We start from the raw sequence: 12,261 nt of genomic DNA, 5'->3' as shown, positions 1-12,261 counted from the left end.
CTCTGGTTTTCTTTTCACTGTTCCATGCACAGCACAAGAGTGCTAACGCATGGAGTAGTACTAAAAGCTGAACGTAACGATCAATTCCGGATCATGCACTAGTCGACTAATTTACCTAAAAACAATGAAAGAAATAGGACTATTTCCAGTTGAAAGTGGTGTTTGTATTATTGGCCGACTTCTATTTTCATATTGAATGTTTGAAACTGAGATGGGGAGGGAATCTGTACAAATATAGGTAGTAAAAAATTCATAGACCTATACACCATGCAGATCAGTGCTACAGTTACTCTGAACTGAGCAGATCCCAAGCTGGAAAAGGTTCCAAGTAGGACACTAAACAGTGGGAAGGAGTTGCAATCTGCAGCAACAGAATCTCCTCCCCTCACTGAACCCAAAATTCTCATGATTCAAATTCTCCATCGAACACCCCGGATAATGAAAAAAAGGCCAAAACTCTTGACCAAGTAAACCAAGTCATTTGAATTGCCAGATTAGTCCTCATAAGCTTTAATTTCACCAAGGGAGTCCTCAGAAGCTTTCATTGCTTCTGCAGTCATTAGAGTAGCAATGGCCTTGTGAATTGCTACATCTACTTTATATAGCAATCTTTTAGCCCTATCTCTCTTCAGCTTAGCCAAATGGCACTTAAAACGAGCCTCGGCCATGGCATCACGTTGTCTTAACTCCTCAAGGACGGAAGCATCCAACTGCTCAATCCCTTGCCTCTTAGGGCCAGCAAGAAAGTGATGCCTGCTACCAGGCGAATCATATCTGGGCTTGTGAAATTTTGGGATATGATTTCTATATCCTGCTCCATTACTAGTAGGATAGTATTTCAAGCTGCCAGCATCACGAGGTAAGAATACCCTTGCTGAGGTCAGAGCCAATGATGAATCATCAAAAGAATCGTAACTGTGGCCTTGGTTTTCATCGCCAAAAGGTAAAGCATTCTGTCTTCTTCCTGAGTTTACAACAATTAAATATCAAGAATGTTCTTAATTGGTTTCTAAAATGTAATAACCAATGAAATCAACTGGTAAATCAAATACTCACTGAAAGTGTGGAAGCCATCCTGATCTAGATTACTGTTTGCATTCCCAGAGACTGAAATCTTCTTTTGGGATCGATGTTTCAATCCCTTGTTCAGTGATTCCAGACCCCTAGGTTTCAAACAGAAAGCAAACATGGCCGGCTTCTCCAAAGTTGTAACCTTGTCCAGGCATCCATTAGAAGGGGCATTGTTCTTGGTCATGGCTAGTTCCCACTCTCTCACTTGTTTCTGATATCTTTCCCACAGAGGGGGCTGAAAAGTATATAAAGATTTAGAGAAGAAATTTCTGGAAAATAATAACAAAGCATACACACTAGATATAGAAGAAAACAACCATGCTGAGAAAAGCTGAGGTCAATTGCATAAAATCGTCATGCTTTCAGCCAATAAAAAATATAATTTTGCCCACTTGCTCTACCGAAGAAATTGAAATAAATCGTCCAAAGTTTAGTCAATAACGGATGGCGGCACAGAGAAGCCGCCTCCCAAAACACTATAACAGGAGCGGGGTAACACCACTACTTGAATTTATATATATATATATATATAGTTTGTACTTTGTATTATATAACAATGACAATATATGTATTGTTTAATAGTATTTTATTTTCTTTTTTACTTATTATATATATTACTTATTATTATATTACTTGGATTTTTTAAAAATTATTTAGCTCATTATATATATTGTACAGTTGTTATTTAGTTATTTATATATTATGATTGATTTAATTTATTAGTATTTGGCTTATTATATTATATATTATGTTTTATTTGGTTATTGTTATTATATTATTACTATTATTTATTATATTATATATCGTGCTTTATTTTTTTTATTATTATTAATTAGTTTATTACATTATGTTATACTTGAAATAAATTTTGAATTTTGTTAATACTATAATTTTTTTTTTTATTCTTCTTCTTTAGTTTATTAGATTATTATAAAATTAAGATAACAGTGGACCGATCCATCACTTCTCTAATGCCCAACAAATCAAAAAAGGAACCCTAACTAGGACCCAACCCACACTTGTTGGCTAGCGCCGCAACAGCAAGTGAGACTTCTCCTTTCAGGGCAGAAAGGAGAGTTTTTTTTTAGGATCGTCTTGAAAAAGCTCTAGCAGCTGTGACATCCATTTATTGGGTGTGATTTGTGCGATCTCCACCACAAATCACAGCGTAACAACCACTACTGCAAGGTGAGACACAATGGGTTCTTCAGTAGCGGAGGGGTGCTGTGCTGTTCCATGACGCACCTCTGAGTTCGTGCACGATTGCTGCGTGATTGACTACTGTTTTATACAAATTCATTTTCTCCTAACATGCTTCATTTGTGGTAGCATTAATACCGCATAATTATTCTGTTAAGTACGTAAGTTAGTACTGTCAAAATAAAAGACTGACCCCACATTTATGAATTGAATAAACATCAAACAGTAGGTAGACATCCAAATATGTAGCAGGGTTTTAATCTGGATTGTTAAGTAGAACAAATAAAATGCATTGCTATTCAATGGCTGAGAAAACTTGTACTTAATATTTTTGTGTAACAAAGCAAAAGTTCAATCCATTACAGCATTACTGCATATTAAACCTCCTCTCCAATTATATCAGCAAAGCTATATATAAAGTCATTAAATGGAGGCAGAGACATATTCCCAAAATCAAAAACTAATTATAACATAAACAAGAAAGGTAATTTGAACATTACCTGAAAGTGCCGAATTAAAGCCATTCCCTTCTTCTGCCTCCTCTGCTGCCAATGGTCATAAATGATTTTGACAACACACAAAGGCCCAACATTAAGCATGAGGTCCTCTATCTCATCAGGAGTAAAATGATCAAGCTTCTTAGCATATGCAGCCTTTTCAAACACGTCTATTGTCTTCTCAAACATCTCCTCAGAGATCCAAGAAAATTCACTGTTGTCTTTTACAGAATTTTGAGCATTTGAAATCCACTGCTCATCCTCACTATCCATGTCATACAGAACACGGCATGGATCCAAAGCCATCTCAGCATCTGCTTCAACTTGTTGAAAGTACATACAGCTCCGAATAAAAGTTTCCTCAGATCCATTATCATCATTTTCTTCTATCAAATGAACACCAGGAATAGGTATGTTTCTAACTGAAGCAGAACGGATGTTACGGTTGTAGCATTCCTCATGCATCTCCTTGAAAAGAGCCCACTGACTCCTATCCGGAAATTCCAAGATCCAATCCTTCCCTCCTTTCCACATCATTGCATGTGTGTACCGATTTGTTGATCCAGGCTGCAGAAACTGGTGTGCTTTGTATGAATACCTAGTAATTCCAAAAAGTTTCACAGAAAGTCTCCACTCATTGTGGTCAAACACCTCTAGTACAACATGGGCCCTGGATTCTCTCCAACCCTTATCACCATGAGTAATCAAGACATTTGCACCACAAGATAAGCATTTGATATTCTTTTCAGGGACCCTAGCAACATCTGATGACTTCTCGCTAGCCTTTCTAACTCGTTTGTGAGAAAGCCCTTTCTGATGATGGTTTCTTTGCCTTGAACTGAATTCATACCCTGCTGAAGGCACTGAGTATGATACTTGTGTACGTGGTTTTTTAGGTCCATTGCTCAAATCATTGCAAAGAGAATCAACCTTTTTATCAGACCACACATGAGACTGAAATCCCAATGACAAGGAATTATTCCGGTTCTGATACCAAGAACTTCTGTGAGCAGTTGGATTGGAGCTTGGAATACCACATCCATTTATATTCCAAGAGAAATCAGGAGAGTGTTCAGCATCACATAAATCACCGTTATCATCAGGTTTCTCAAATTGATCAACAGCAGGAATTTGAATACTGAGATCACCAATAAAAGAATGAGAACCATCATTAGCCTTATCTTGATGTTTTAAAGAACTTGAAGGTAAAGAGACTAACTCTTGCTCCAAATAGTGGGATTGCCATTCGGGTAAGTGAGTTTTACAAAGCCTCTCAAAATCATGAGAAATGGAAGTAATAGCACCGTTAAGACCAATGTTCTGGTAATTTCGAGTGAGAATTTGGTCATTACAAGTAGAGGGATTATCTGAGTCAGCACAAGACCCTCCATCATCTGCAGCACTGTTTGACAAAGTCTCCATACCTCTCCTAAGAATAACTTCAGAATTCCTGTTTGAGCAATCATCAGTGCTAGTACATCCATTTGTCATCAAACCAGGGTCTTCCTGATCAAATATTGGTGTTTGATCACAAAATCTTATACATGTTGCAGACTGCTCCATCAGCAACTTGAGATGCAAACAAAGAAAAAATGTAGGTGCAGCAGCAAAAGAGAGACCAAATGGAGGAAGTTTCCTCTCGCCAGCATCAGAATATGGAAGAGTATCAGCTTGAGTGGACCCTTTGGAAACACCAATGATGTTAATCCCTGGCCTACTCTTCTGTGTGACCTGTTGAATGATTTGATTCACAACAAAACCCAAGATAAGCTAACTTGCAGTGACTCTTGTCTTTTGGAAGCTTTGATATACAATGTTGAATTACAGTAACAAGTGTTAAACATGGCAAATAATTTCCTAAAAGGGGGTTAAGGCTGGGGTTACCAATCAGGATATATAAGAAAAACAAAAACAAGTACCTTGACTGAGGAAGGCCCACTGATAGAAGTTATGGAGAACCTTCTTGATCCATTTTGAAGTGCCTGGATGTTATCATATGTGCATTCAGAAAGCTGGAGCTGCTTACTGAGCAGGCAATGCCCTTTTAGCTTAGAATCCAAGTACATCCACTTTGAATTCTTCACTTCAGAGAAATTATAGAACTCAAACACAAGTGGCATCTTAATAACATGAACACTAGAAAACTTGAATCCAATAGATGTACATGGAAATTGCAAGTCAACATACTTCCCTTGGCAAGCAGGTTGATGAAACACCCTAAGGACAAAAAGGACAAAAGCTGCAGCCATGTTCAAGCAGCCTTCAAATGATAGAAACCTCAACCCAACCACATTATCAACAAAAAGCATCTCCAAACAAACTCTAGGCCACTTGGCCATAACTGTACCGAACCGAAGCAGCAAAACAGTGTAAAGCAACCACACATTTTCTGATTGAAAAAAGTCACTCAACACCAAACGCATTGGAAAGTTAAAGCCAAATTTGAATGATGCTGACTCCATGTCCCAAAAAAAATTTGATACTCCAGCCTTGTAAGTGAAGAACAATGGGCCCCCAACCTCAACCCTGTTGTCAATTGGATTTTTCACATTCTCAACCCCACCAAACATATGGTCAAAGGCAACAGAACCGGATGCACTTATACTAGCATGGTTTCTTTCAGAGATATGAGGGGATATTGGAGCTGGCTTAAAAATCCGCCGCCTTCTGAAATAGACCATAGGCTGTTTTCCATCTTTAGCACGAGTGACACATTGCAATGAGGACTTATCCTTAAAATCATCACTTGATTTATCTTGTGATACACAACAACTAGAGAAATTATTTTCAACACCCCTCAAAGAACTCTTAGCTAAATGCCCCTTTGCTGTAACAGGTTCATCATATAAGAATGATGACATTGTACTTGGAACTGTAACAGAAGTTTTCTGTTTCTTAATGCCCTGAAAAGATCTAAGCCGATTAGAAGATTGAGCCAACCACGAAATTATAGGTTCTGAGTCCAAACTGCTATCACCACAACGATCATCCCCTGCATTCGCTTCTGTTCTTTGCCTTTCTTTTCTGGATTTGCTTCCCTTTTGGTGATCAAAACTGCTACGTTTCGTTAAGGCTCTCTCACCCTTTGCATTTCCAGGAACTTCACTACGAAGTAACAAGAGTTTGAATCTCTCAGTTTCAAGATTAACCCATTCTACATCTCGATCATCATATTTGATATGATAAAGCTTGCTTCCTTCATCATAGTTATCCACGAGGCCATAATACCAACTCTGGTCCAATGGCCAAAAGATTTTAATTCTCCGATTCAGTACCCAATATGCATCCACATCACCTAAAAGGATTTCATAAAAATGGCGCCTCTTCCTTGAATTACCCTTGTTTCTATATTGTTTCCTAGGCCTCAAAACTCTGACAGCAGTATCAGCTGATGCTGATTCTGAACCTAACTGAGAATTCAAACCACGGTTAACAATACTTTGACTAGAAGATCGGAAAACAGACAAACCATTTGAACCTTTCATAGAAAACCCAGTACAGCTTGGATCAAACCTTGAAGATAGCATCCTAGCTGCATTCTCCTCAAGATTTTCCTCTTCATCTTCTTGCAAATCATCAGATATTTTACAACTTGAAACCAAAGGTTCAGCCTCCTTGGAAACCTTAGTTCTATCTAATGCTGAAGCCTTTCGCTTCCTATTCTTCCTTCGTGACTTTGATAAAGAAGAATCACCACTATTTACAACAGAATGAAATGAACAATCCCCATTCTCCTTACCATGCTGAACTGAATTTTTTGATACATCATGCTGAACTGAATTTGAATCACTAATCCTATTTTCCTTAAATTCATCAAATTCTTTCCTATGCTTAATCTTGAAAGACTCAACCCCATTGCCCAAATCATCACTACCTAACTTTGGCACCTGATCGCCATAGCCAATTTTCAGACCAGGCTGCTCCACCAGTTTTGATGCTTGACCAAGTTCCGATTTCTTCCTCCCCACAAAACTCCTCTTCCTCTTGGGAATCTGAACATCATCATCACCAACACTAAATGAAATTTTATTTAGCACACTACTACAACTACTACTAAATCTTTGACTCAACCCTAACTTCAACTCCCTGCTACCATCACCATTTTCTAAGCTACTTAAAGAGACTTCCTTTCTAGCCTTTTTTTTCTTCCTCTTCTCATCACCACCCCCACTACTATTGCCGATCCTCTTTAAGTTCGTCTTTGCCGTGTTTTCTGTCCATTTTGATTTATATAGACTTTTAAGATCCAGTGATCTTGATTTCTTGGGACATGTAGTGTCATTGGAGTTTTCTGTTCTGCCTTCCATAGAAAATCAACAGAACAAACGCCCACACCAAAATTCCCCCAATTGTCACACGCCATCATACATATTGGACATTTTCTTGGATCTGAAACACCGAAACCACAAAAAATATAAAAAAAAAACCCTCATCCAACACAAACCTAAATCCAAAATACCCAACAACCCCATGCATTGCGGTTATTGTCTCGACAACACCCAGCAAAATGATGCAAATTTTTAACCACGAAAAAAAAAATCAATTTATTCCAAATTTACTCACCTCAACCGACATGCCACCGAACAATCGATTCGTCCCACAGATATCGAAGATCACGAGGGCGAATTGAGGGATTAGGGTTTGAGAATCTCTTGGCGATTCGAAACCCTAATAGAATCCCTGAAATTGAAATTGAAATTCCCCAAATTTTCGATTTTTATATTTTTTCCAGATTATTATTTTGTTTTCTTCTGTTAACCGCGAGAGTGCCTAGGGTTTCATTCTCGCTTTTAGGGTTTCATTCTCGCTTCAGGACATAAAAGGAAATTGAAAATTCCCAGAACTTTAAAATGGAAAAAAAAAAAAAAGAAATACGCAACTGTTTCAGCACGACACGTGGTTCCTAAGTGTCCGTTTGATTAAATTCTAGTTCACTCGGCGGTGATCGTCTGGCGTGGCGGTGTACAGTGACTGGGTACTAATTAAAAAAATTTAGCAAGTGATTAGCGACTATGATTTAACGCTTTTGAAGATAGAAAGCTAAATTAAGGATAAATAGTGACTTTTGTCTCTAGAAGTTTAATTTGCTAATAAATGTGTCCCTAAAAGATATAAATGTAAAATTTAGTACTCGAAATTGTTAAAAGTGCAACAAAAATACCATGTTGTAAACTTTCGTCCATTATCGTTAAAAAAGTTACTTACATGGCACGAAAGAACGAATTTATCACAAAATTGATTGCTAACATGGTCATGTTAACTAGATTGGATGAAAATGTCAGTAAGAAATAATTTTTCAACGTAAATGTCAGTAAAATTTTGATGGACCAAATTGTCAGCAATTTTTTTCTTAGAGGAAATTGTTAATAAGTTTATTTGGACCTAAATGTCACTACCTTCTTTTGAAACAAAATGTCAATCACAAAAACAAATCATGATAGATTTTGGTCATTTGGATGAAAATAGTCACCAATTTTGGACGATAATGTCAGTAATTTCATTTTTTATGGGTAAAATATAATTTTATAATAGATTTTCGTAATTTTTTATTGTTGCAAGCATAACGTCACAATAATCACTTAAAAAATATTTTGTAAAAATAATTTATAACAAACATAATATCAATAATATTGATTATGAACCATAATTTGTCTATTATAATATAAATTATCCAAAATAAATATTGTACCAAATTAAACATTATATCAGTGTATCAATCATTACAAATTTATTCAAATTATAATAATTAGTCACTATCTACTATAAATAAAAGATTAATCTATCTCATATTATAGTTCTTTGAATCTTCACGGTTGGACATTCTTGTTGTAGGTACGAAGCTCATGTAATTCGGTTGGTTTTTGTTATGAGATACTCCATCTGACATTATAATTTGAATTGGTACTGGAGGCCTAAGTGGAGGTGGTCTAAATGCAGTTGATATCGGTGGAGGTATGAAGATTGTCTCCTATAGTAGTAATAAATAGCGATTAGTTATGCATAACATAATTTAACAATAACTAATAAATAAAATGTAAAAATCACTCACATGACTTGGAGTTGGAACATTTTGAGTTGAAGCATTTTTAGCATTAGGAGTTGGAGTAATTTCCAAATTAGTTGAAGGTTGTTCAACTTGTGGAGCAGATTGAGAGCAATTAATCTCATCCTACATATATGTAAAATAGTCATTAGCCTTTGCACAAATTTAATATAACTATAGATAAATGGATTATTGAGAACTAACATTAGTAAGTAATCATTAGCAACTAACATTCCAAGTGGATAGCACAAACTAATTAACATTTTTATCAAATGTTTGTGCTAGCATTATTCTCTAAAATAACCATAGCATTATAATACACAAATGGTGTATGCAGTGGCATCCTCCGAAAGGAGTAATCATGAAAATTTAGTCTTTAAAGGTAATATTTTCCAACAAAACAGAGTAGTCAAATGGTTGCTACCAATATACATTATTAGTCCTTTCTTATACAACACAAACTACATTTAAGAACAAATGTTTGCTAACAAAATTTTAAAGCAATATACAACACAAACTACATTTAACAATAACAGACCTGCATCAAATCTAGTAAAAACTAATCATGTGCTGGATTAACAAAATTGCATACTCGGTGAATTAACAGCAATAGATCAATTCACAGCATACACAAAATAATTGACAAATTTAAGTCATGTGGTTATTGTATCTGATGGCAGCAGTAGATCAATTCACAACATACACAAAATAAAAGTGGATTTACAGCAAGTATATCAATTGGCAGCAAGTAATCATCCTATCAAAAGGTGTCAACAGAAATGCAGAGACAAAATACAAGTGGATTTATAGCAGTAATCAATTCACAGCATACACAAAATAAAAGTGGATAGCAAGTAGATCAGTTGATAGCAAGTAATCAGTGCTTAATCTGTTACAACCATGCCCCGAGAACAATAAAAAAAATTATTTAGATGTTTAGAAATATCTTACTAGTGTTGTTGTGGTTGCATTTGAGTTATTGTCTTCTTCAACAGTAGGTTTTCACTTTTTTGTCTTGGTGGAACACCACAATTAATGCATCCTCTACTATTATGACCATTAAGACCGCATCTAGTACATGTAACTTCTTTGTAGGATCTTTTCAGTCTACTGTTACTGACTTGGCTCTCATTTTGATCCTTTCTTCTACATTTTTTGGGTCGACCAAGTCTCTTTATAATATGGGGTGGTGTCAACCTATCAAATGGTGTAGTTTCCCAATATTGTTGACTCTTGGTAGGGCGTATGTAATTTTCATAGGTTGCATTGTAAGATCCAATGGTCAACATACCATCATTGTAGTCCTCTGGTCTATGGTTATTGTATCTGATGACAGCAATCGCATACCTACAAGGTAGACATGTGTACATAAACACAATTTTCATAGAGATGTAATACATAAAATCCATAATTGACAAATTTAAGTCATGCAGTGGTATACCTGTAAGTTGCCACTTCCTACATGTGCATGACTGATTTTGTAGATCGACATCAATTCTTGTTTCAAGATGGCAGACCTCAAATCTAGTTCCATCAGGATCACCAACCTAGTTTGCAGTCCACTTGTTGGATTCAACTTTCTCCTTTTCCAACCTTGACTGTTGCATAGGTACTAATGGGACTAACCTTGCAGCCCTTTTCAATTTTGCACTTGTCATCTTGCACATTATATATGTCCTTATATCCTCACACAGACTCAAAATTGTCTTATTTCTAAACTTTAAAATCTTTACATTAAAAGATTCAAAATTGTTGTTGGTTTTGCTGTCAACTTTGCAATTTTCATTGAAGTAAGCTTTGGTCCATGATTCACGAGGCCACTTGTCTAAATATACCCATGCTTTTTCATTCTTCCTTTTTACAACTTCCATACTAACCTTAAATTCTACTTCAGTAGTAGATTGTGCACATTTTTAGACTAGGCCTCTTAACTCTCTGTATTTCCACTGCTTTGAGAAATTCCTCCATAAGTGCATAACACAATACATGTGTTTCACACCTGGCATAACTTCCTGCATTGCAGGAAGCAACCCCTACACATAACATATAAATAAACATTACATGTTAAATATCAAAACAGGTAAAGGCAGGGAAAATTAAACGCAGACAGAACAAATTATATTGCTAGCATGACACACTAATATAATTTGAATGAAATCACAAACCAAATTACTACAGAGTCAAAAATAACCCTGATGTTTATAACTTATTGACATTTGTATCCTTAAATTATTGTACTTACTGACAAAAATGTCCATGATACAGTACATCATATTGCTAGCATGACACAATTATCACATATGCATGCATGAAATCAACTTTCTATATTGAATTGCACCTTTTGGATGTTTGACATGAAATTCCAGTCATATTGCTTGTAGTCTCTTATGTCTTCATGTAACAAAGTGAGGAACCACTTCTAGTTATCTTTATCTTCAGCATTTACTACTGCATATGCAATCATAAAAAAGGCATTGTTTGCATCTTGTACCGTTACTGCAAGCAAATGACCACCATAGTACCCTTTCTGGAAACAATAATCAAGACCAATAAAAGGTTTGCAGCCAACCTTGAATCTTTTCTTCCATGCATCTAAACATATATAAATTCAGTGGAATTATGGAGAGGATCTAGGTATGGGAATGTAATTCATTTTCACAGTTGATCCTTCATTGCTTCTTGTTAACTCATGTGAATAGTCCCAAAGCTTAGCATATTGCAATTGGATGCTTCCCTCAACCAGTGATCGAACCTCTTTGATAGCCCTAAACATCTTTCTTTCATCAATGTGCACACCATAATGTTCTCTGAGATGTTCATGTGCCTCCACATGATTTAGGTTTGGATGAAACCTAAGCTTATCAGCCACCCTTTTTGCCACCCATTTCATTGTAGCTTATTTATTTTTGAAGACCTTTCCACATATGTGCTCCTCCAAAAAAAATTGATTTGAAAGCTTATTGTAACTTCAGACCATTAACAAAAAATTTCCCATGAGCATTCAACTTGTTTACAGTGAGCTTTAGCTCGAATGGTGTCAACTTTTACCCATTTCAGATCTCTGCCATGGAAAATAGTATACTCTCTCACGGCTTCAATACACATTTTGATGGTATCAAACTTCATCCCAACCTCCAAATGCACTTGTCCAAAACTACTTCTAGAATTGTAGTGAGATACACGATTTTAGAATTGGAGTCACCTTCATCATCACTGTTGGAAAGAGATTGAAATTCTTCAAACTGGTAACTATCTACCAATGTGTCACTTCAAAGCAATCTTCTGGAGACACATATACATAGTCTGGGTCACTTTCAAAATGATCAGAAAACTCAACATCCCTATCATGCTCTTTAACTTCATCATCATCTACACCATTGTTAACTTTAAGTTTTGTTTCAACTTCTATTTCAACAACTTCAATTTCTACATCTTGTACACCAGTTCAAA

At 36.0% G+C, this 12,261-nt stretch overlaps 1 protein-coding gene across 2 annotated transcripts; it reads right to left on the bottom strand.

Moving 5' to 3' along the window:
* Window positions 1–142: 142 nt before the first annotated feature.
* LOC114385117 lies at window positions 143–7,590 on the bottom strand. Of its 2 annotated transcripts, none has more exons than XM_028345088.1 (5): window positions 7,332–7,589; window positions 4,688–7,157; window positions 2,772–4,499; window positions 1,057–1,306; window positions 143–964 (listed from the first exon to the last, which is right to left on the bottom strand). In XM_028345088.1, the coding sequence occupies exons 2-5, from the start codon at window positions 7,073–7,075 to the stop codon at window positions 495–497; spliced, it is 4,836 nt and encodes a 1,611-aa protein (XP_028200889.1). In that variant the 5' UTR covers window positions 7,076–7,157; window positions 7,332–7,589; the 3' UTR covers window positions 143–494. The 2 variants fall into 2 exon arrangements, with proteins under 2 accessions (XP_028200889.1, XP_028200890.1); XM_028345089.1 differs by having other exon boundaries at window positions 461–960; window positions 7,332–7,590.
* Between the last annotated feature and the right edge of the window lie 4,671 nt (window positions 7,591–12,261).

This window comes from Glycine soja, chromosome 14, assembly GCF_004193775.1.
Source record: "Glycine soja cultivar W05 chromosome 14, ASM419377v2, whole genome shotgun sequence".
NCBI classification, from domain to species: domain Eukaryota; kingdom Viridiplantae; phylum Streptophyta; class Magnoliopsida; order Fabales; family Fabaceae; genus Glycine; species Glycine soja.
This window is presented reverse-complemented; position numbering and strand designations above follow the sequence as displayed.

Excerpts from the sequence above, each read along its gene's own strand:
- LOC114385117 (XM_028345088.1), bottom strand. The coding sequence starts at position 7,075 with ATGGAAGGCAGAACAGAAAACTCCAATGACACTACATGTCCCAAGAAA. Across the intron at positions 1,307-2,771 it reads CTTTAATTCGGCACTTTCAG|CCCCCTCTGTGGGAAAGATA; the intron begins GTAATGTTCAAA and ends TATACTTTTCAG. Across the intron at positions 965-1,056 it reads GGATGGCTTCCACACTTTCA|GAAGAAGACAGAATGCTTTA; the intron begins GTGAGTATTTGA and ends TTGTAAACTCAG.